The sequence below is a fragment of the Diadema antillarum genome, unplaced genomic scaffold (assembly GCF_040938485.1).
Source record: "Diadema antillarum isolate AM-2024a unplaced genomic scaffold, OU_Dant_1.0 scf00000128, whole genome shotgun sequence".
NCBI classification, from domain to species: Eukaryota; Metazoa; Echinodermata; class Echinoidea; order Diadematoida; family Diadematidae; genus Diadema; species Diadema antillarum.
Genome location: NW_027271017.1, coordinates 2,083,610 through 2,110,079, shown reverse-complemented (window position 1 = coordinate 2,110,079; position 26,470 = coordinate 2,083,610). Strand labels below are relative to the sequence as shown.

The 26,470-nt window shown below is 38.0% G+C and overlaps 1 protein-coding gene across 1 annotated transcript in view; it reads right to left on the bottom strand.

Annotated features, from left to right (window-relative positions):
- LOC139720472 (axotactin-like) overlaps positions 1–10,641 on the bottom strand; it is a 62,811-nt gene extending 52,170 nt beyond the window's left edge. Inside the window, exon 1 of the mRNA XM_071631828.1 lies at positions 10,452–10,641. Within this exon, the coding sequence (XP_071487929.1) occupies positions 10,452–10,641 (190 nt within the window). The remainder of the gene's footprint in view (positions 1–10,451) is intronic.
- Between the last annotated feature and the right edge of the window lie 15,829 nt (positions 10,642–26,470).

Genomic DNA, 26,470 nt, shown 5'->3' with positions numbered 1-26,470 from the left:
GTAAAAGGATCCAGAGGAGCATACACAGGGCCTAGTTCTAATTTTAGATCAAACATCTACTTTATAGGATATGGCAGAATTCATTTCTTGACTCATTTCCCTCCTTGAAATCTAAAAACTTCAGAAAGTGATGAATCAAAACCTATATTTGACTTTTAGCCTATTATCAGACATGTCCCTTCATCAGCGGTGCAAATCAGCCATTGGGGTTGTGCAATGATTACATCTCTTAATATAGTAGCTCAGTATGTCAATTCCAGAATAAAGCATATTTTTATTGACTTTTCAAATGTGTGTGTGTGGGTGCTTGAGTGTACCTGGTTCAACTTAACTTTTTTTAGAGGTTACTTTTTCTCTACGGCTCCCACTCATCCATCCTTAAAGATGATTCTCTTTAACTTATACTCTGTGCTATGCTGTATAACCCTCCATTTCCTCCTAACAACTTCCATTAAATGATATTTAATACTATAGCAATGTAGCAGTCGAGGGGAGGGGGTAAAGGAAGGGGGTTTCCCTTCCCCCTCTTTCTGCACCCTTACTTTGCATCCCTTTCGACAATCACCCCCCCCCCCCCCCCACCTTTACCCTATCGTGATCCCAAAACTTGTGCATCTTGGTTCAACAGTAGGGCAATCTGCGGTAATGCAGGGAACAGCATTCATGACATCATCACAGTTGGTGCAGGTCACATGATGAGCTCATCCCGGTTGCCGCCACACGAGGGCTTCCTTTCAAAATCACGTGGGAGGATCGAACTGTGCCCCCTGCAAGCTACACACAAGTGTGCCAGTAACGAGTGCTGGTTTTGAACATGTGTAGAAATTGTCATTCAGACCTTTATACCACATGACAATCTTTACGAAAGTCACTGCCGTTAATACTTGTGCCACAGAACACAAATTGATAGACATTTTAGCACACTGAGAAAAAAAAGATGTATTCTGCACTAAAGTTCATGGATTTCTTCTTTATCGATGACACAAAATTTCCATTGGAGCTTCCTTAGACCCCAAAGGTGTGTTTTCTGGAAGTTGACTCAAGATGAGTCTGGCCCCTAAGAAATGCTGAAAGAATTATAGATCTATGTCACTTGGGGTTACTTGGAATATGGAGTTATGATCAGGCACACATACAATGTATAGACTAGTACGGACAAGGCTCCCATGTACTCGGGCTGGGTTCTTTCATTCTAAAGGTCTACACATATGAAAATACAATTGTAATGACATCTAAAATGTTTGGAAGCTAAACTTTATGGTAATTTAGGGATGATAGATGGGAAGCCAAAGTACGTAGAACTTGATCATAAAAAAGATAAAGTGATCTTATTGCATAAAAGAGAAAAAAAAAGAAGATAGAAAATTGACCTACAAAAATGAGAAGAACAAGGGATTAGTAACAGAGATGAAGAAAAAAAGATGTATATAAGAAAAAACAGATACTGGAGATTAACAGAGTAAACCTCTTTGCTGAGTAGAACAGAAATATTCTCAGTAGATCAGTGGAGGAATTGGCTGACAAGAGCAAAATACAGTATACAGATTGATGAGACAGATAGAGGGTGTTTTACAAAAAGGCACACTGGGGACAGAGAGAGACAGACAGATAGAAAGAGAGAGGGAGAGAGAGAGTGACCAACAGATGGAAAATGGGATAGGGAAAAGATAGATAGATAGAAAGATTGATGGACAAATAGATAGATAGATAGATAGATAGAAATATTGATTAATAGATAGATAAATAGATGGGTAGATAGATGCATAGATATATAGATGGATGGATGGGTAGATAGATAGATGGGTAGAAAGATAGATAGATGGATAGATAGATGGATAGATAAATGGATAGATAGATAGATAGATAGGTAGATAGACAGATAGATAGATAGATAGATAGATAGATGGGTAGATAGGTAGATAGATAAATAGATAGACAGATAGATAGATAAATGGGTAGATAGAAAGATAGGTAGGTAGGTAGGTAAATAGACAGATAGGTAGGTAGGTAGATAGATAGACAGACAGACAGATAGATAGATAGATAGATAGATAGATAGATGGGTAGATAGATAGATAGATAGGTAGGTTGATAGATAGATGGATAGATAGATGGATAGATAGATAGATAGATAGATATGTAGATAGATAGATATGTAGATGGATAGATAGATAGATGGATAGATAGATGGAAAGATAGAGAACAGGAGAACAAAAGACATATACAAATTAGACAGATTGGAGAACAGAGATAGATAGGTATATATATAGGTAGAAAGATAGATGAACAGATAGACAGACAGAAAAGAGAAAGAAGACAAACAGACAAATGGGAGAGAAAGAAAGATAGATGGATGGAAAGATAGATAGATAGAGAGCAAGGGAGTGCGGGAGCTGAGGAAGAAGAAAATTACAAAAAAAGATAAGTAAACCTACAAAATGAAAGTAAAAAAGGCAGAGACAAAACTAAGAGAGAAACATAGGGACAACACGATAGTCACAGATACATTGTAGGCCTATATGCGAAACAAGAGAAGATTAAAAAGAGATTAAGAAGGAGAGATGAAGAGGAGAGAGGAGAGGAAAAAAGACACACAGGTAAAGTGATGAGGGAGCAGCAAGAGGGAGAGAGGGAAGTGCAACGTACAGCGCTGCAGCCTCATGCTGTCAGAGTGCATCATCCCGTAGGAGATCGCGGATATCTCTGCCATCGCTAGGAGGAAAAGCCATCATCCTTTTCCAAAGGTCAAACCCGAGAGGATCATTAACCAGGAGAAGATCTGCAAAGGGGGGCAGTGTACAGTACCCCTATCACATCACCTGGTCGTGCACTGAGGGGAGGTATTCATGTACCCCTGTCGTATCACCTGGTCTTGCGGTGTTGTGGTATCCCGGACCATTGTTGCATTACATGGAGGTGTTTTTACATCAGAGGTGTTTCACACTGTAAAATATTCCACATTTGCAATCCCGTTTCTCAGGTGCGTTGGTAATCACATCAAGAACAATGAGCCATTCAGACATTGAAATGAATCTCCATGCTGGCTGGTTACAGCAAACAATGGCCCTTCAAAAAAACTCAATGGCCCATCATTCAAACATTTACAATTCTCCTCACACTTATGTTATGTGAGGGTCGATATATGGAGAGTTTCATTGCAAAAGGGGCTAAGCACTATTTTCAAACATTTCAAAATAAGCCCATCAGATCCATCAGACAGCAAACATTACCAGTATTACCTCACTTGTAACATAACAAGGAATATTCTTTGGAGTTATGATTACAAATATCCCATATTTTATCATTTTCTGTGTTTTAGCAGCTTTTATCACAAATATCTCAACTTCACAAGAATGCAGTTAGCTCTTTTTTGATAAAACTGTGAACATATTGGCATACACCACTAATGACAGGAGTGGTTCAGAAATCAATTGATTTAAGTGACATTTTTACATAAATCTTTTCAGAAGCATGACCATTCAAACTGGAAATTGGCACCTGGAAAATTAACCAAAACCTGATCGGAAAACATCGGAAAATATGAATTTGCAAAATGTGCTTGCACAAGCATTATTCTATATAGATCACAATAAGATTGACAAAAAAGAGAGAAAACAACAAAACTCCCAATTAGCATGAAATGTGTTTTAAGTGTGTATTAAGAAACATGATTATTTTGTGAATCTAAAACCCATTTTGGTCTTGTAAATAGGATACACCTAGAGAACCCATGAATGAGATGCCATGTAGTTTAGAATAACTACTCCCACGCCAACAACAGTGATATTGATTACCATACACAAGTGCATGCCAGCATCAAACCAAGTGTACTGTGTATCATGCACCAAGACATAGCTTGATCAATGCCTAAATATTTTACTACTTTAACCCACTTGTGTAGTGCAACCTAGGGCTTTTAAGAAAGTCTATGGGAATTCTAAAACCTTGTAGGGAGTGAGTTAAAGCTCTATCAAAATATGCCTGACAGTAAAAAGGAATACAAAATATTTTTTTTTGCAATCCATCCATCCCCTCCCCCCCCCCCTGCAGTAAAGCCCTACAGCTGAGGTAGATCAAGATAAACATTATACGATGACCTCTTCTGATTAAAAATGGACCCAAAAAAATGAACTCCAAACATCAGCTGATAACCAGAAAGGCACTATTGCATTCTAAGAATTTAAGCATAAATAAAAACCAAACAATCTTCTTTCTTGAAATAAGAAGTTTATTCAAACAAAAAGTGGGTAGACTTGTAACAAGCATTGCTCAAAATTTAAGGTAAAATGGCACCCTTTGTGTTTTTCATTTTTAACATCTTACTGGAAATGAAAATATTTTAAACTTGACAACATTATGTCGGGGAGATTGAGTTCTAAAGATGATGCATATAACTCAATGCCCCCTAAAATTGCAATAAGGTCCTTCTTGTTCTCAGCCGAGAGTAAAAAGCTGCATCATCAAGCAGACAAGCTGAGGTCAGTTCAAGTGAATTCAGTGTCATGAATTCAGTGTCACGACTTCACTTATTTGGATATGTTTTTAAAAGACCGCATCCTTGTTTCGTGACTGCGCCTTTGATCCATTCTCAAATTTCAGCTACAGATGATGCTTGCTACGAGACAAAAATGTCTCGAATTTCACCTCGGAAAGCACTTTGGCATTCAGCAATGTGAAATGCAATTCTTCTTAATGGATGTTTGTTCTCACAATTTCTGGAGCGGTTAGGGCGTTTTCTGGTGTTTATTTCTGGCTGGCTACAAATAGGAGTCTAGCGGTATTGATCACTTTTTAGATCACCCAAACTGATAAAATATTTCACAATATTCCTGTCAAAAACCAGCTGTCATTCAACATACAATAAGGCGGATTCAATTTGACACCAAAACCAAATTTCACATAATATCACAGTTCAATAAATGCTATATGATCCACACTAGCAGCAGTTTAATTGTTGTACCAAAAAAAGTTAGTCAGAACAATGTTTTTCCAGGAATATTGAGGAGACCATTGGAATGATACCTTATTACCCTATAAATGCTATAAATCCAATACACCTAATCCAATCAAGAACAAAGAGTGTGCTATTTAAGAACTATTCCCTCTGACAGAAATGGGTTTGATCCGTGGCAGGCAACGTGCACGTTCCTCCCGCCCACCACCGCCGCAAATCACGCGCACGAGAAAATGATGCGGCATCATCGTCGTCGTAGCGGATCCGCGCCTCCGCTTCCTGTGTGTCTGCGCTGGGACTCAACTTCAGACAATCCTTGTTCTTCCTCCATTTTTTTTTTCTCCTAGCTCTCCCCCTCTCACTCTCTCTCGTACCAAGTTACTCAGCTATATTGCAGACACAGATATAGAAACATAAAAGTATCTTTTGGCTCGTTGCCGAGGATATGGGAAAAAAGGGGGTAAAAAGGTCTGGAAAGCTGGATGGAGCTGGAGAAAAGATGATGAGGGTATTAGTCAAAAGGTCAGAGGCAGGTTAGAGGCAGGAAGAAGCTCACTAAAGTTAGACAAAGTGTTTACTCCTCTCCTAATAATTTGTACTGACAATACCAATGTCAGCTGATATGCTCGAGTTTACTGATGAATGAAAAAAGATCCCCTCCCAAAGAAAAACTATTCTTTTACTTTTTTCTTGCCATGTATATACCACTTTTCAGGAATTAATCTGTCTCCAATCTTGCCTTGGGGGAATTAAAACATTTCTTCCGTTTCTCTTTTCTAGCCACCTTACAGCCTGTCTGCAAATTATTAGTCACAGCACATGACAATGCTGAATTGCAGTAAGTACAGGCTCTGTTACATTCACTTCATCAACATGAGGTTTTGAGAGGAAAATCTTCTGCTCATGTATTTTATGCTTGATTGAAGCTTACAAATTAGCTTTTTCTCTGTCTGGCATTTCCTGCAGATCTTTGCAAATTTTTGGCTGCTGACTGCAAGCTTTCACATGATATAACAGAAAGAAAAATAAGACACAATTCCCCCTCCCACAGTTTCACTGTCTTCATGGAGAACCAAACTTTTTTTTTTCGATTCTTACTTGCCACCAACAAGACCTCTTTTGAACATGCATGAAAAATATTTTATCCTATTTATCTTGAACTTCTCCCTCATAAATAACGACTAACTACTTCATGTTGACAACCATACGAATAGACATCGTAGACAAGGGAAATCATTACCTCCACCAAGTGGTTTTCGACTTGGGTTTCTTTGTTTGCTTGTTTGTCTGTCTGTCTGTCTGTCTGTCTGTCTGTTTGTAAAATTACTCAGAAAGTTGTGACCTTATTTGGATAAAACTTACATTCAAAGTTGATAATGAAATACAAAACAGATGATTGAATTTTGGTAGTGATCCGGCCAACGATCTGATCCAGGATACTTTTGTTGTTGTTTTTTTTTTTGAAGGATTATCATTCGCAAATAGGCCAACTAACAAGAGAGTTCGAGATGTGCATGTCTGAAGTGTGCATATGCGCACTGAGCCCGCGCTCGAGGCGAAGGATGCAGTAAGCTGCTGAAGAGGTACATGTTTAGAGAGAGATTCTACTGAGATACAACAAAAAGGCTTAAAGGACAAGTTCACCTTCATAGACATGTGGATTGAGTGAATGCAGCAATATTAGTAGAACACATCAGTGAAAGTTTGAGGAAAATCCGACAATCCGTTAAAAAGTTATGAATTTTTTAAAGTATCTGCGTAGTCACTGCTGGATGAGAAGACTACTATAGTGTATGATGTCATATGCGTACAACCATATAAAGAAAATAAAAAGAGAATTTCACAAAACTTTACTTTTTGAATGAAGTGAACATTTCTTCGACTTGTTACTGACATATGTTAAGGGTAATATTATTCCTCCTGCCTTCTGAAAGAGAGAAGTCAAGTGTTCTTTTGTTATGCGAGAAAAGTGAGAATATGTCGAATTTTCTTTATTCTTTCTTTATATCGTTGTACTCATGTGACATCACAAGCTATAGTAGTCTTCTCATCCAGCCTTGTGTGAACAGAAACTTCAAAAATTCATAACTTTTGAACGGATTCTCGGATTTTCCTCAAACTTTCACTGATGTGCTCTACTAATATTGCTGCATTCACTCAACCCACATGTCTGTGAAGGTGAACTTGTCCTTTAATTCTTTATCATTGGGATACACAGGCAATTTTCAGCATGCATGTATGGGAGGAAATGATCCGTTTGGTGGAGGTCTGTGCTCTCCAAGTGCTTTTCTGGTTATTTCATGAAACAAAGTAATGCAACCACGGCGTGTGAGGAATTAACCCATTGAGAATGGGCTGATTTTACTACAACACGCATTTCCCACATACACTTGCCCGAGTATATTCGGGACTCATCCTCAACGGGTTAACAAACAATTCAGACTGAACTTTTGCTGGTCTTAAGAATAAGTAACATTGTTCAAAATAGAAAGCATTCTGAATCAAGGATTTTTCTTCTCAATTTCTCTTTTCAATATTAAACCTATGAATTTTTCCACTGGCAGTACGAGCTACAAAACTGGCATTTTATCTCACAAAAAAAAAAAAAAAAAAAAAAAAAATATGTGGGTCAAACCAATAGTAGGTGTTTGAGCCAGAAATGTTATGATCCAAACAAAACATCCCTCCGTGCCTGGAAGTCGTTATGAATATTTCATACCACGTTGCGCTTTCATTCAATATTAATCTCAGTTGGACATCAAGTGTAGGTCCGTATTACCCAAGAGTCTTTTCTCGGCCGACTTTTATGCAGGGCAAAGTCAATAATATATGCCAGTTCTGCTAACAGCAGCTCTCATTGCAGCACACAGAAATATTACTGCAAGATGTTACTGAGTATATAGTACACAAGAGACGACAGCCATCAAAACTGCAGGTCCATTCGTGGCCTCTTGCCATATCTATCTATCTAATTGTATATTTTCATTACTTCATGTATTACTGCAATGCTTCATAACAGCATCATGATAGATACATAGATTTAACCAATCAAAGACTTATCTGTAGATTCCTATGGATGATAACCTACAAATTTCATTTCATGGCTCTTTTTCATTGATGAAGGAATTGTTGAACGAGTAAATCTTGATTATTCCCTTGCTCTCTAAATCTATCCTAAGTTGATTTGATTCATGGCAGTGACCATTGACTGGCTGTTGCAATGTCTCAATATTCATATCTACAGTACCTGTGAATATGTATCATTATCATTATAACCAGGCATTATGCTATACATTGTTAAACTATATCACAGTGCTTAATACAAAAGGTGCATGTTAAAAAAAAAAAACGGGTTTTTAACATTTTCTCAAAAGCGCTTACTGAATTTGTAAATTTGATGAATCTATTCAAATCTATCAATGAATTCTCCAAAACTTCACCAGGAGATAAACATGTCTTCTCCCCCCCCCCCCTCCCCCCATCCAGAGATTTAAAAAGTGGCCAAATGATGAGAAAGCTGTTTAAAATGAGATGGCTAAAGTCACCCAAAAGACAACAAGAAGTGACCTCAGCTGATGTTATTCCATATATGTGTGTTCAAGTACTGAGGAGCGTGAGATGAATGACATATGATGACACTGCAGACAGTCTACTGTCAATGGCACTGTGCCACATCTCTGGAACCATTTACCGTGGACGAACATCAGCAAACATTCTCATAAATTTGACCTTAAAAGGGAGGACAGAGAGCATGCCCCCCCCCCCCACAGCTCCCTAGCCCCCACAGCTCCCCTCCCCCCCCCACCCCACCCCTGAATTGGTATTCCAAACATATCTGGGATGTGTGCAGTGGTTCAGCAGAGCCCACCCCATCCTACTTTAACCCACTTACACCCAAAGACATGACTTGCATGAAGAAGAACTAATGAAATGTAGAGAGTGTGGTCTTTAAAGAGTTAACAGTACACAGCCATGAGAGACACTCAGTTTACTCCACGATCCACTTATTATTCACCACAACATCCAGCCCCTTCCATTTACAATGTTGGCTTACACCATCGACCGCGCCCGCTGTTTCCCATCTCGGCCAATTTCGGGGGCACTCTCCGGCCGAGCAGAGCCGCCGCAAATAGACAGACGACCCTTGTGAAACGCTGGGCAAGAGCAGACTGGGGTACATCTCCTCTCTGTCAGAGTTTCCTACGATTCTCACTACCTTAAGGGGAAAACTGATAGATTCCAATGAATATTTCAAGCTCTCGTTTCACTCACCGATTCTGTGAATCTGGTCTCTTGATGCCAGCATCACATACATCATTATGTATGCACAATGTCATTTTATTTTATCTAATTGAAAAAAAAACAAAAAAAATGGAAGAGCGTAGCCAGATTGATGTACATTAAAATCAGAAACAGCTCAATATAGAAATTATCTGAGATATTCAAGGCCTTTAGTTCCTGCATGTATGAATGCTTAAGGTATTATATCATTTGCTTATATTATTTATTTTCATTTGCATCCTTTCTAATTGAATCACACACACACACACACACACACACACACCTTTGTCTCGGTTTTTTTTTTTTTTTGTCTCCACCTTACTATAATGATGATGATGATGATAATGTGGAATTCTTGGGGGGGGGGGAAGCTTAAACATTAAAAATACATACTTACATATTTACCAACAACTGTGTGAGTGAATTTGCTCCTTATAGACACACAAATTGTTTATCTGCACTTTAAATGCAGGCATTCAAATTGTCACTTGATTATGCAGTGATACTCCAGAGCCTGAAATGGCTTCATATTATGGAAAAACTGAATTGAATGGTCTGTGCCATGCTGAGAAGTTAAGCTACACCATTTGTGATTATTTAGGCTCAAAATTTAATAGGGACAACAGTTAAGATACAATTAAAACAAAGAAATGATGGTAAATTAGATATTGCATTATAGATCAAATAGTTCAGGGAGCTTTTCCTCAATACAGCAGACACATATTACATTGACATTTTGATTTGTACAGCTGTAACAGTTTGTAAAATGCTTATAAATGCCAGTTTATAGATAGCTGAACTTGAAACTCTTGCAGCTACAGTGGCCATCCTGCTGCCATTAGTTCCTGATGTACGACGGATTTGACCATGTCAGAAGCTTGAATGACTCACGGCATTGCAAACAACACAAATTAATCCAAGTGAATGCTTTACTGGAATGTTAAAACTTGACCACACAATATCCCCCCCAAAATGAGCAACTCATTCTTTTCACAGAACTTGGAATGGGAGTGACCCACAATAAATAGTCATAAACATTCTTGACCTGCTAAAAAAAGCCACAGAGCAATAAATCAACAATAAAAAAATCACTCTGCCCAAATTGGCAATACATATAAACTGTGCCACGCTAACGACTTGAACCGGAGGTGCCGAAAAGAAAATGTGAGGCTCGGCAGTAAACAACAGGAAATGCCCCGTATGCAAACGACTTCACCTCGACTGGCAGCATCCAAGCAAAAGCGGGCAGAGACTGAGACCGGTCGGAGACAAAGGCCCCTAAGAAGGAAGCTAATTAGTGAGGTGCGAGAGATGGTCATTTTCTCCCCCAGGAACTTGCCCATCAGGAGAGATTCTTGGGTGATGAGGTGTGATCGCACTTGGCTCTGGTAGTGGGGTGATGTCATGCCTTACATCAACAGGTTGTTACATACATGATGGTATAATCGGCTTAAAATGCAACTCTTTGGTGTAAGTCTAACTATATGTGCATGTCTACAGATGTGTATGCATATATGTGTATAAACTGAATATATAAACACATCTTTATTGCATACTTATATGTTTGTGTGTGAGTATATCTTATATAGATACACACATACATAATTATACTTATATACACATACTTATACATGATGTATTAACCCATTGAGGATGAGTCCCGAATATGACTCGTGCTGGGGTCTATGGGAAATGCGTGTTGTAGCAAAATCAGTCCGTCCTCAATGGGTTAATAATATATATTAGTGCATTGCAAAGTATACCAATAACAATAACCTGGAAAATTATTTCTGCAAAGGCCACAGTTTCCATGCTGTGTCGACTGTCTGAATGTAATGCTTTCATCAATTGATATGATATTGCTATGATGGGATCTCATATTTGTGACTCAATATCAACAATCGGCCAGAAGTGACATTGCTCAATAAATGCTCTTGTACAACAGTAAATAACAGCAGTGTAACATATTCATTTCAATTGAGAACTTGGCAACAAAGCTACAGACATCTCTTTGTGATCAGGGCAAGAAGTAATACTGTAAAGATCAGAAAATTACAATAAGACATCAATTTTCTTCGTAGTTCAGCCACGATTCTCAGTTCATTGATAGCCATCTGACGTACAACATTTTTCGGGCAACACATCCAACACCCAGCAATACGTCCAACACCCAGAACCACATCCAAAGCCCAGCACGTACTTCTTCAATATCACATCATGTTGTCCTGTTGTTCAAAAATCTCACAAATCCATCACGGATTCTATCTTACCTGACCACACAATCACACTGGGCTCAAAGAGAAGATTATTTTTCATCTGGGAGCAAATCTCACCAGTGAGGCAGAGAACATGGATGATCTATTTCTGCAGGCAACTTAGAAGGACCTCCTACCCACAGGAGAACATTATTTGTACGGAAAATGATGAAGAAAAGTCCTCAGCTGAGCAAGATTGAGTTCAAATTCAGACCAAAGAAATGAAAGACTAAATTACAGTTTATCTTGAATGTACGTATCTCATTCAACATAGAATCTCAGTGGTATGTGAAATAACTAGCAATTTGGCCACACCTATTTGACATCAAATGTTTCTCAATTTCATAAGGAAAATGCCTCTTAGACAACATCTCTTTCAAGAAAGAAACAGTTCTCTTTTTCACTCAACATCAGAATGTATATTTATATGAGTTATATCGCTACAAACGTACATTTGCATTTTCAAGAAGTCATGTTTTTTGAGGGGTTTTTTTTCCATGGGTTTTTTTTCATTACGGATTGAAGGAATTAAATTCAAGAGAAGAAAAGGAGGAGAAGAAGAGATAAACAACATTTTGTACAAAGCTAATGAAAAGTACATACCAAGGAATGTTCAAGTGTAATGAAAAAGATGACAATTACGTACTTCAGAGCTGTGCACTGATTAGAATGTTATACAGCTGATGTATTCAACATTAAAATGACCATTACTCTCATATTTGTCATATGATTTTTTATCAATGAGACCCTGTCTTTCTCAGTTCCTCTCTCCTTCTCTTCAACCCAACCCCCCCCCCCCAACCATTTCTCTTTCTCATACCCCCCCCCCCCCCATTCATCCCAACTTTACTCCCTCTACTATGCGGTGTGTGTGTGTGTGTGTGTGTGTGTGTGTGTGTGTGTGTGTGTGTGTGCATGCTAATGAAGATGACACATGAAGGCGGGTCACATTATGACATCACTGGCAACTTCTCCCTGAGCTCATTGCCCTAGCAATAAGCAATGTCAAATCCTTCACACGACCTAATCAATTACAGGCACCGGGAGATGGGGAGGGGGAGGGGGGTGAGAGAGTGCCTGTTATGGTCATTCTCCTCCCTCTCCTCCTTTTCTTTTAACCATTGAACATGCATCCCTCTCTCATACCCTTTCCACATTCTACCTTCCTTTTCTCGATCTGCACTATATTCCCCTACTTTTTATATGTTCCTTTCTTCTCTCTTCTTCCATCTCCCTCCCTTCTTTCCTTTAATACTCCATCATCTCCTCTCCATTCTCCGATTCCTCTTTCTATTTTTCTATGATACTCAACACTCATCTTTTTTACCTCTTCCTTTTTTTCTTCCATCTCTTGACATCACCCTCTTTTGACTCCTCCCTTATATACATTCTTTTCCACATCCCCTCTCTTTTCTCTTACCACCTCCCCCTCCTCTCTCCCCTCTTTCTCTTTTCATTCTGCCATTCCTCTCCAATTTATTCTTCCTTCTTTCTCTATCATCTCACCATGACTCCATCTTTCCTTTCCCCTGCCTCTCCGCACCTATCCCCTCTACTTCCTATTCTTTTATCCTCCATGGCTTTTCTTATACCCATCTCCCCCGTCCCTCCACTCTATCTGCTTCCTTAACCCATTGAAGACCAGCCTAAGTGTACTTGGGCAGGTATCTATGGGAAACATTTGATACAGCAAAATCAGTTCATCCTCAAGGGGATAATAACCTTTCTCAGCTATGCCTCCTCTCCCACCTTGTCCATTTCTCTTTTCCTTTCTCTCTTCACAGACACATCCCCTTTCCCCATCAAACCTCAAACCATATACCCCACCCATATTACCAACAACAGGAAAAAGTTAATCCCTTCAATTTGGAGGAAAGAACTGTGTCTTCCACTGCAACTCCTATAGCAGCGCACTCCAAAAGAGGTTAAAAAACACACATGTACTACTCAAGAAAATCTGGAATAACTTTCATCTTTGTCAGCAAAGAAATAATGATAACAAAATGACTACAAAAAAGCATGTTTATATATTCTACTGCATGTTCCAAGCAAGCTGCAGTGCTCTGTGGTGGACATCAGCACCTTTGGCAATGTTGGAACATTTCATTCATCTCATTTTCCATCATAGTTTATAACTGTAAAACTAGAAATTCTTGCATGCATGTTTTGCTTTCTGTCCACACACATTGCATGAGGCAAGTTATCAAGATGGTTTCAAAAAAAACATGTAAAGACAGACTCAATTTTGCATTGAAATACAATTTGCAATAATTATTTGTGGGTTTTTTTCCTTTGCATTGCACTGCAAATGTTTTTGTTTTTGTTTGTTTGGGTTTTTTTTTACATTTTTTTCCAGGTGTGCGTGAACAGGCTTTTTTTTTGTTGTTGTTGTTTCCTGGTATAAAATGACTGCCAATCATTATGCCAGTGCATTTTCTTCTCCTTCCAAAATAATTAACAGAGATTACAGAGAACCATGTTTTGTGAGATGTGCTTACAGGCTGAGGCATGTACAAGATGTTGCAGTATGAACTCACTATGGGTGCCATGTGGTATAACGTACCCTCAGCTCTCATTTTCACAGATATTCATCACCAATAATCAACTTAAGTTCGATGTTTCACAAAGCATGAAATGAACTTGTCTCAGCCATATGTTCGCTGCACAGCTCACAAGAGCTCATCAACGATGCACATTTTTAGCTCTGTTCACAGATATTGAAAATAAATTGAATTACAATATGCTTTGGTAGATGTCTGTAGAATAATTTTTGGCTGCTAAACCTCTGGCTTTGTAGACAGTCAATGGCACTATGGAACAAGCTGATTGTAGGGCACAGCAAATTGATGTCGTGTCTGACCGGAATTCCAGGTCTCCGCTACGCTTGGTGGTCTCTTCTTGAAAACAAAAGGCGGGAGCGGGGTGAATGGATTATTCTGCCCAGCATGAAGTCTCATTCCTAGAATTACAGGCAAATTAAGCATAATTACGACATCAACGTTACCGGTGGCGAGTCAATATGGATGATGCTGCTGGAGTTACATAAAGGCATCTTGCACTGGGTGCAAACGTGGGGGAGTATACGATGCAATTTTGGAAGAGAGTGGATATATAATGAAGGTGCCAGAATGTTATATCATATATAATTCCATTTTCAATTTGATGACAGCATGAAGGCTGCATGATCCACTTCATATGTCTGCTTATGAGGATATTGTCAGGGATAATGTCTTCCACTGATGCACTCCTTTGTTTTAACCCTCTCCCTATATGACCACAATCTCTGCACTGCCGTACCTCAATCCTGTGTTTACAACTCCACCAAGCATGATGTTGCACAGATGGTAGTGTTTACTGATGGGCCATCCCAATATGCAGAAAATTGTCTCCATCTCAGACACGATAGCATCTTCCTTCATCTTCAACTTTCTTCTTCCAGCATTCCATTTTACTCCTCTTTCTTCTGAATTTCTTTCCTTGTTTCATCTTTTTTTCTTTTACCTCGGAAACATTCCTCCTCTTCTCTTTCTTCTTCTTCTTTCCTTTTATCTTTTTCTCATTCTTTTTGTCCTCCTTTCTCCTCCTTCCCTTCTTTCCCTCCTCTCTTTCATCTTCTTTTTCTCCTCTTTGTTCTTTTCTGTTTCCTTCTTTTCAGTCTCCTTTCCTTCTCTTTCTTCCTCTCCTTCTTCTTCTTGATCTTTGCCTACAATCAGGCACATGTAGATCTTTCTTAAAGCATTAACCAAACACTCTTGAGGATTTTTAAAGACTACGTCCAAGATCAACTACACTATCTATTTTTTTCTATCTCTGTTTCAGACCCATGACTGTGGCAGTCAGCACTGCTAAATTACCGTGTAAGGAATATATGGCTTGCGCAGATGACAGATATATTTGCACGCACAAAATGATCAGCACGATAGGAAACTGATGGAGATGGACTCACACACAGAATATGAAAAGCAAGAAACAGAAAGAGATATAAAAAGAATAAAGCAAGAAAACGTGACAGCATTAACCCTTTAGTCACTGAAGATGATGTTCATAAATGGCCTATGGTTCACTGGAAGATACAGCATAGTTCTTCTCATTTCGCCAACATTCGAAATGATATGAAAGAGCTCACTGCATGCTTATTTTTGTCTATTATAAAGTTAAATGTTTATTTGAAACCCTATTAAGCCTTTACCAAGAGAATGGTGTATCATGGAGGTAATTCTGACATACAGTACATTTGTTGACTTTTGACCTCTTTCAAATTACATAAATATTCTATATGAAAACAAAAGCTGGTAAAGCATAAAACTATGAAATAAAATGGACTGGTGACTTTGGGCACTAAAGGGTTAAGGATCAAGAGAAAAGACAAAGAGAGAGAGGGGAACACTGCGAGAATGAGGGCACCATGGAAAGAAACAACACAGAAAAGCTTTTGGGAGAGAAAAGAAAGAGTGACATTGACAGGGAAAAATAAAAGAGGGAACACATAAGTGAGAGAGAGAGAAAGTCAAAAGTAAGAGAGAACATACAAAAGAGAAGGGAAGTAAAATAGAACCCACAGAAAGAGAAATAGAACAAAAAAGTAAGAGAAAACACAAAAACTAGAGAGAGAAAAAAAAGTAAGAGAGAAGACAAAAAAGATAGAGGAGAGAGAAAAGAATAAAGAGAAAACAAACAAAAGATAGACAAAGAAAGAATAAAGAGAGAACTCACAAAAGAAAGAGTAAGAAAGGGATAAAAGAATGAGAAAGTGAAAGAGAGGAGAGAAAGAGGGAAGAGATACAACATCAGATCTTCATGACAGATTTTTATGACCTGTTTAATAGTTTACCAACTAACAGCTGATGGTCATTTGGAGAGATCGCTGAGGACAGGAAGCAAGGAAGGTGCTGTAAAAATCCTATCCCACTGCATTAGGACACACTTACTACAATGCTCATATACCTGTCCCATGCACAGCAAATATCCCTTTAAGAATCTTGGTTTTCACTGTGTGCATTAACTCACTGTGTGCAAGATTTAAAGGGAAACTATATTGCCATGGCCAATTTGATTTGACAAGAAGGAAACAGCTACAATCTTTTCCATTGAGTTACAAAATAAAATTGTATCGCTTACTTGTCTATTTATTTAGATACAAAGTTGATGTTATCACAATTGTATCAATGTTTTGTTGAAACTTATCTGATTCAAAGTTCCTTAAAAACACACCAACTAATGCAATGAATTATTAAACGACCGCTATTGCAAGATTTATCATAGGGCTTCTGTGGGGTTTGTGTATGGACATACGTAATATGTTTGTGAAGATATTCATTTATAAATGTCCTTAGGTTATAACACACTGATTCACTGTCATTCTGCCATACACTTCATTTTCTTCTGCTTCAGTACATGTTATATGTAGGCCTACCTATAACTAATGTCATTTGAATAGCTGGGGGGCGGGTATACAATACTCCAGAATAATAAATCATTCACAATTTCCTATCTTCTCCCCCCCCCCCCCCCCCCCTTCTCTCTCTCTCTCTCTCTCTCTCTCTCTCTCTCTCTCTCTCTCTCTGTAAATGGATTTCTTGACTAGAGAAATGCGTATGACATTTTTGAGAGAAGAATAGTGGTATCTCTGAAATTCATCCAAGGTAGAGCAGAAGAACATGCAACAATTAGCAGTGAACCTGTCACACCTACATGCTTCTGTTTGAACAGCTTCCATAGGGTCAGATAATATGCTTCACAGAAATCGGTGACAAAGAAGACACTTGTTGCAAACTTAACACACAGATCTCTACCGCCTCGGGCTGTCTGTAGCTCACTCGATCCATTTTTACCCATAATTGGTCATCGGAGCATGCATTAGCCATATTCATTATATACTTGCCTTACATTGATAACTGGGATAACAGCTTCAAAGTGTAGCTTCGCCTCATCAGATAAGAAAGATATTGTTGCGTCAGTGCTCAGACGGCATTATGCCATGCAGATGTAAGTGGCAAACAATGCAATTTATGAATTGTAGTGTTAAATACAGCACTTTTGTCCCCAGCACAAAGATACATTCTCAGAGCGTTTGTGTTGATAGAGTACGTGCTGTCATATAAACACAGCCTACATTCATATGCATTTTGTTCATCAATATTGCCACAATTATGTAATTAGCAGCAAACTTTCACAGAACAGTCAAATATTAGTGAAACAATGTGATGCTAACACTAAACAGTAGACATTCCTCCTGCCCAAGCTAGCCCTCTTTATAAATGAAAAAATAAACTGAATTGAATTGAATCTTTCCACAACTTGTATTCAAAGATGGATTCTTATTTCAAAAAGAAGGGGTAAAATCTGAAAATCGACCTACAAGTGTTATGAAGTCACAATGTTTGTAGATGGAATATTCCTTGAATTTTAGTCTCTTTTATGGAAGGTGATATTATACACAATATCATTCTGAGTCTTATCTATTTTTATCTGTGGTATACTTATTACAAAACACCTGTATACTGATTATGAACCATCTAAGTACCAAATATAATTTCCTGATGACCATCTTTCCTTGGTTCCATTTCTTGACTCTAATCTTCCAAATAACATATAATTTACCCCACTTTAATCTCGCAAATCTGCATCAGAAACAGCATCAAAGTCAGTGTCCATCAGTTATGAACAAATTTTTGAAGAGAAATCAAATTTGCAGCTTATGAGATTAGGAAATATGCAGAATCTTATACAATCAATCAAATCAGAACACTAAAGTGCTCCAGCTTTCAAAATGCATTCAGAAATTCAGATTCCAACAGGAAATAGTCAATGAGGACATCAATCTTTTGATTTAATTACAAAATACCAAAGTATGTATTTTCAGCTAAATCACCTTATGTGGTATATTTTCTCAGCTCATGATCTACGACAACAGAGAAAATAGACACATTTGTTCTATCATTCACCAGCCTGTCGAAATTGAGGCACATTCTTCTGTACGGTACAACTGTCTCATCAAGAATTTGCATGCAAGCACTGTACTATACGTGCAACACCACCTCCGGCTGTTTATAGACAAATAATCTAGCTATTTGTGTGACTCTTAGTCTCATTTCAAGGACACACGTGGGCAAGCTTTGTTGACAGTGGTGGTCTGGTTGTGCGGCTTCTGCATAATAACCCCAGAGGTCATGCCTAATGACTGTGCTTCCTAATGAGCCGTTACTATAATGCGCAAATTCATATCTATTGTATTACCATATTTTGTTCATTCTCAACTAGCTTTAAGAGATTGAATGAATTGCCCAAACTCTTTATTTGGATGATATTGGCTGTCATTCTTTTGAAAATGTGATTGATGGTAAATCAGTCACTGTTGAATCGGATTGATTTCTACGTGATAGTCTACATGTTGTATGGAGATATTTGCTTTTTCAGTGCACTGAAAATGTCAACACACTTTTGTTACAATGGTGTTCTTAAACAAACAAAAATCCTGCAACAATTTATCAACATAAGTGTGCCTTGTTTCAATCCAAATCTTCTCTTCTTGGACTGTTTTACTTAACTCGTTCCATTCGGGAACCTGGGAGCCTGTGTATTAAGTCTATGGGGATTTCAGAATTCAGTATGAAATGAGTTGATAGGGTACTAGTAGCAGCGAACACAGCATGCATGATTTGCAGGCATATTATAGTAGATCTATGGTGTTGTTGATGTCCATGCCATGCATTGTTTCTTGAATTTTAGCATTTGCTTCTCGCAATTCTACGATCACTGGTCATACATACTTCATACAGTAATACTATTTTTTGTCAATCATCAGTCGACTGGACTTTTTCCACTTTTGGTTACTCTGTGACAACTGCAATGTCCCACTGGACCGAGGAGCAAGTGTCTTTGTTAATTTCGATTTGGAGGGAAGACTCAGGTATTGAAAGTAAATAGGATATGATAAAAGAAATTACTTTGTGTTACCGAAAATTTGCTAAGGTACTGGTCATCATCCTATGTTGCCAGGGCAACGGTTTCCCACCAGTCAAGCGATTTTGGCAGTGACCAAACAGTCCGGGGAAGCGCTGGCTGGTGAAGGAAAGTAGCCGATATTGTGAATAGCAGGAGCATGACTTGTCCCTTCCTCCTCACTGGGTATGTAAAGAACCGTTGCGGACAGAAAGTTTCATGGCAAAGCCTCCATCTCTTTATTGAAGGTCCTGTTTACCTTTGGGGGCAGTGATTTTAAAAATGTTCAAGATATCATTTCAATGCATATGTGTAGGTCAGTTGTATCATAAAACTTCCTACCATATATAAAAAATTTTTGCAATAAAGCCTAAAATATAAGGAGATATCACTATTTTTCTCATTTAACCATAACTGTAGACGGTTTAGTCCAGAAACATTTTTATCATACTTATTGTTCACATTTTGTATATATTTCAATAATACTTAACATTAATTATACTGATTCAAATTTTTACATTGGTTGTTTCTATCCCTAACTCGCATTTTAGAACTACTTTGAAGCACTAAAACTGGGTTTTTGTTTCATCTGCAAATGGTAAATTATGCCTTTAAGATGTACCCCAAGCTGCCCATGTTTCATGCAATTTACATACAGATGTGAATGTTAGAATATTGAGAAAAACCCAGATACAAACGCTGTATTCGTGAGATGTCAGGGCATAGGGTGAGCTGAGTGCCCAGTGAGCGCATCAAGCTAGGTACAAAAACGAACAGCCACCAGCGAACGTACAGAACTGCAGCTAGCTGCGATGGAAATTTTGTGTACGTAAACTACCTTCAAACTGCGCACTGAGCAGAGAAAAAATGTACAGTACACGAGCGTCAACTTCAGGCTAATTTCCCATGCGGGCTGCTTTGGGGCTGTTGAAGACGTACATTTGTGATATCGGGCTATTTTCCCCAAGACATAGAATAGCACGCAAATTCAAAGTTTGGTCAGATGAAAACATACCTAATGTCTATAGATGTATTCTGAACCCCACTAGATCTAATCTAAGTCAACAGTGAATATTAGAATGCAAAACAGAAAAAAAAATCAAATTTATACCCTTTCTGGGACCAGGGGCATTCAACAGTGTAGGCAACACTTTGGCATTTCCTGTGCCAGTCATTACCCATCGCCACTGAAAGCAGTAAAGGGTTTTAAAAAGATAAAATTAATGATACGTCAGTCAAAGCAATATGAACATGAATGCCATGCAAGTAATTTGAAGGTCAAGGCAGCTCTCTATGGTATGGTATCTTTGATCACTTGATCAAATTGTTATGGTCCATTACCCTCATAAAAATTTTTGGGTTTTGCTGTTAGTTTGCAAAGACGAAACATGCAGTCGATCTATTCATTCAGCGTCCAAATATAATTCATTCAGGAGTAATTCGTCTTTAAATTTCAGGTAATTCTGAACACTCCATGAAGCAAATTCCTCTCAAACCATCCAAAAGCTGTCAATTTCCTGTTTACTCTGCATCGTGATCTGTGTCTACCTTCCACCTCTCCTCCCTCTCTCTCATCTTTCTTTTTCCCTCTCTTTCCTTTTCTCTGTCATCTCTCTCTCTCCCTCGCTTTCCCTTTCTCTCTCATCTCTCTCTCTCTCTCATCCTTCTCTCTATACCTGTATCTATATCACTCTTTCTCTGTCTATCTCTCTCTCTCTATTCATCTCTGTCTCCCTCTCTCCTTTGTTCTATCTCTCTCTATTTATCTATCTCTCTCTATTTATCTATCCCTCTCTATTTATGTCTCCCTCCATCTCTCCCTCTATTCATCTCTTTCTCTCTATATATACATCTCTATCTCTATCTCTCTCTATCTATCTCTCCATCTCTCCCTCTATCTATCTATCTCTCCCTCTCACTCTATCTCTCCCATCCCCACTCTCTCTCTTTGTTATCTCTCTCTAAAATAATTGAAAGATTATTACTACAAAACATATAGCACATATTATATTCATATATTCTCCAGGCCATATAAGTAATGATCAGGGAATTATGAATCGATACAAGTCAACATGCATTTGCAATGCATAGTCCCTTTAAGTGGGGCTACAGGTTTAAACAGCAAAAACTTCAATCCTAGTCATTTGGCATGACATACAAAGATCCCTTTTTGTGTCTGGAAGGGAAGACTAGGCAGGGATCCTGGACGCAATCTCGAGGAGATGGCAAACCACCCAGAACGGGAAACCCAAGACATTGTAAACTTAGCAGTGAGGGCATGACGAAGGGGGGAGCTAGGCAGTAACTCAACACAGACTCCTGGTGCCGCATGAATCCCGGCTGGAAAGGGGAGATAGTTTCTGCAATTATTTCAGGGACATACATATCACATATTCAATCTCTGCGCCTAGATGACCCCAAACCGACCTCCATTGATCGGACGCGGTGTGGCGAGTGGCACCGTCCGTGCTGTTCGAGGTGGTGATAATTGCATTGATATGTGATCATTCTCGGCGCATCTTCAACTCCTTCCTTGCCAAATTCCATTTTCTCGTCCAACTGTTGATATCTTAAAGTCACACCAATCTTTTTCATACTAACCACTGCTAAGAGGGTACACAACATCTGATTTACTTCAAATTTTGACATCAAATGTTAAAGGTCCTGTTTACCTGTGGGAGCAGTGATTTAAAAAATGTTCAAGATATCACTTTTGATGCATACAGTATGTGTAGGTCAGTTGTATCACAAAACATACTAAAATGTAAAATTTTGCAATAAAGCCTAAAATATAAGGAGATATCACTATTTTTCTCATTAAACCACAACTGTAGACGGTTTAGTCTGGAAACACTTTAATTATAACTATTTTCACATTTTGCATATTTAACAATACTTAACATCAATATACTAGTTCAAATTTTTACATTGGTCATTTCTATTCCTAACTCACATTTTAGAACTATTTGGAAGCACTATTGCTGGGTTTTTGTTTCATCTGCAAATGATGAATTATGCCTTGAACCAAGACTTTGAATTTTTGTAAAATTGAATATATAGAGAGTGGCACAATCAATAAGCCAATGATTTCTACTTAATTTTTGGTCATCTAAATGACATTCTACAGACATAAAATTTCCTTTTGACAATGCCTTATACTTCAGTTGTCAAATCTTACACATTAGAATCAAGAAATGTATACTTTATGTGTGTCTATGTGGCACTGACACTTATGTACTTCTTAACTTGATATTAGAAGCCTGGAGGAATTAGATATGATTATTTCTCCTTCAAATGAGCATCATGCCTTTTGTAACGCCTGCAGCAACTCTCAGAGACAGAATATCATGGCGCGACATCATTATTTTGTCATGGTAACCATGGCAACCTGACAACAGGAAGCCACCTTGTACCTGATGGGAATTCAATTAGACATGAAATATACTCCTGGGCCAATACTAAGCATAAATCAGTTTCAATTAGTATTCAGCATCACAGACTTATAGCAAGGTGCATTCTCTCTCTCCCTCTTTCTACCTCTCTCTCTCTATATATGTTTATGTGTGTATATTTATATCTCTCTGTTTCTCTCTCCCTCTCTATTATATTTATGTGTATATATTTATATATTTCTCTCTCCCTCTCTCTCTCTCTCTCTCTCTAAAACATGTGTATATATATCTATATCTCCCACTTTCTCTTTCTCTCATTTTTCTGCATTCTTTCTCAAATGTGTGTCTCCCTCATTCCCCCTCCAATGTGTAAAGATATCTTGTCTTATGTACAATCTTTTACCAACTGTAACTATCATTTCTCTCCCTCTCTGTCTTTCTCTCCCATTAATCTCTATAGATGTATTCTACAATATTCCTATTTTCCTTGTCATACGTGTACTTCTATATGAAGAGTTTGATTGCAAAATGAGTTAACTACATGCTTGTTAATCTTAAATTTTGGAGATGACAGCTGCTTTTAAAAAAAAATAAGACAATTAGGGATACTTTTATTGAGCATAATGTCATTCATATCCTTTGTGATGTAACAAGTAAGGTATCACTGGAAAAGTTTTATGTTGCTCTATCTGATGATGGACTTGTGATAGAATGTTTAATAATGGCACTTGATCCCTTTTGTCATCAAATTCTCCAACCTATCTCTATATCTTTCTTTCCATCTACTTATTAGTCATTCATTTACATTTACATATGTCCATGCATCTCTGTATATGAAGAGTTTTATTGCAATAATATTTGCAATTGACAATGCTGAAAAGCAAAAAAACATGAATAAGAAATATATGGTAGATTTAATAATAACTTCAGAATATTTCTTGTTAGGTAATGAGTACAACGTCATTGAAAAGATTCAACTTTCTCTATTTGATAAGGACCTTACTTTAAAAAAATGGCATCCATCTCTTCTTATTATTCTTTTTTTTTGCAGTCAAACTCCTCACATCTGCATAATCTATTATATCTAGTATGTACAGCTACATGTAATCTTTTCTAATGTCTTCAAAGGAGGCTGAAAAAGTCAGACTACTATGTTTAGGTATTATCACTTGCTCTATCACACACTGATGTGGGATGGAAGGGATGGGAGGAATCAGACCCTTGACCGCCATGACCAAATTCCATGGGTGCTTGACCACTCAGAGTTTGACCAGTACAGGTGCCAGTGGGTTAAGACGAGGGCATGCAGGAACAAGTGGTCAGAGGATGAGAACATTACGGCCAGGGCCGGCACGCCGGGCTTCCTGGGTAGTTTCTATCTCGCAGAGAGCAGTGCGGCGCGAGCGTGACCAAGAGGAAATCCACTATTTGCGCGTTGAGGGTGGGGCACGACCGCGGTCTGATTCAACAACCCGCTGTCCTGGACGCGATCCAAGCAGTCACTACACAGCACTACAGTACAACTAGAATTGCCCCAAAATATACATTCACAGAGGATGTGCATACAGTGACTATATCGCCCCCTCTTTCTCTCAAAATCCTCTCTCCCTCTCTCACACACAATATTCTCTTCTTCTGCTTGGACTTCATCTGTCTGTTACTGTCTTTCTATCTCCCTCTTTCTCTCTCATACTCTTACTGTCTTGATATTCTTTTTTCTCTTTCTATCCCTCTCCATCTCTCCTACATCTTTTCTCTTTAGTAATATTTTCAGTATCTTGTCCCTCTTCTTTTATTTCTAAGTCAGCCACAATCTCACATCTCTCTTTCCTTGTCTCTTTCCTCTGTCTCTTCATCCTTTTTTCACACTGTCTTGATCCTTGATCTATCTCTCAATCCTTACATCTCTTCTCTCAGTCATACATTCACTATTTCTTCCCTCTCCATCTTATTCTGTTTGTCTTCTTTGTTCTTGCACCTCTCTCCCTCTCTCTTTGTCTCTTACCTGTCAAGCCATATCTTTAGGCCAACAGGACTATAAGACAGAATAAAAACAAACATATACACCAACACACACACACACATACACACGTACAAATAATTATCTATGTTTCACTCCATTGCCCTAGAGAGTTTTTCACCTACTGAGAGCCAGATAGACTATGAGTATTTCTATGGAGATAATGTCCGCCTCGTTCTAACACACAAACAGACAAAGAGTGAGTCAATATCTTCTTTGGATCAAACTAGTAGCAGAATGGGCACTAGTAAGTAGTATGACTTTTGACACCCTTCCGCAATATCTTGACAGCCTAGGTTTCATTCCTTTATCAGATAAACATTTTGTTCATCCATTATGTATGTCTTTTCGTTTTGTCATTTTTATAACAGCATTCTTTTGCTATTCTCTATGTCATTTTACATGTTTACATGGATACCTAATTACATCATTGGATACATCACTTGTTGTTCCACTTTAACATTTTAAACATCTTTCTCCCAGCATTTTTGGCTATATTATCTCCTGCAAATTTCTTCATCCTTGCCTTTTCTTTTCTCAAGGTTCAGCCAAGGTTTAATCATGTTGTTCTGTCTCTATGTAGGTCCTTTGTTGATTGCATTTCATAAATTGGTCTTTTCTCGCCATTCTCTACTTCAGTCATATCTTGTTTTCTTTCTTCCCTAATCATCTTTCCTTCTTTTTGTTACTTCAATGTTCTCTACGTTGATGGAATACCAAATCCTTCCATTATGCAAAGGAGATCCTGTAATTGTAAATTGTAATGTCAACAAAATACGCACACTGTTTAAAAAACAACACATACTTACATGTTTTCACTGAAGGAAAATAAATGAATGAATAAATGAATGAATGAATAATTGGAAGAAATAATGAATGAATGAATGCTTGAATGAATGAATAAATGAATGAATGAATGAATGAATGAATGAATCCATACAAGATTAAAAGGCAAAGAGTACTTTTTCAATGCTTTTCCACTTCTGAGGTTGAGTGAGCTTTGCAGAATCCTGAAGTTTATGGGGGATTTACTACCCATCCTGCTGATCTCAGCTAAATCTCTTTCTGAAGTCCCCAGCTTTGTGCACTGACAAAATTGATTTTGTCATCGTTGTTGCCTTACTACGGTCAGAAATGTAGTGGTAGCTCTAACGCAGAAAGGCAAGGCATAAATATGTATCTTAAAGGTATATTGATAATCAGCTGGGCATTTGTACTATATGTAAGGAACTTTGCCAATGTTCTTTGGGGTCTGCACTCACATTTTCTTTATTCATGGCCTTTAAAGTAATCATAGTCTGTATTGAAATTATACAATTGTTGTTCTGCTATATGTTACTATTTTCTTTAGTTAGTGTTGATATTGCTATCATTTGTATCACAATTGAAAGTATTATCATTAATATCATTATTATCATTGTTATTGAGATCATTATATTACTACTATTATTATTATTGACACTGTTGTTACCATCTCATTATTATATCACATCACTGCTATCATTACTATTGTCTTTATCACTTCAATATTAAACCTAAGTTATAGATATGTGGTCAAGCAATTTAGATCAGTATTGAGATTATCAAATATTTTTTTAAAAAAATCAAGGACTTGATGCCCTGATGT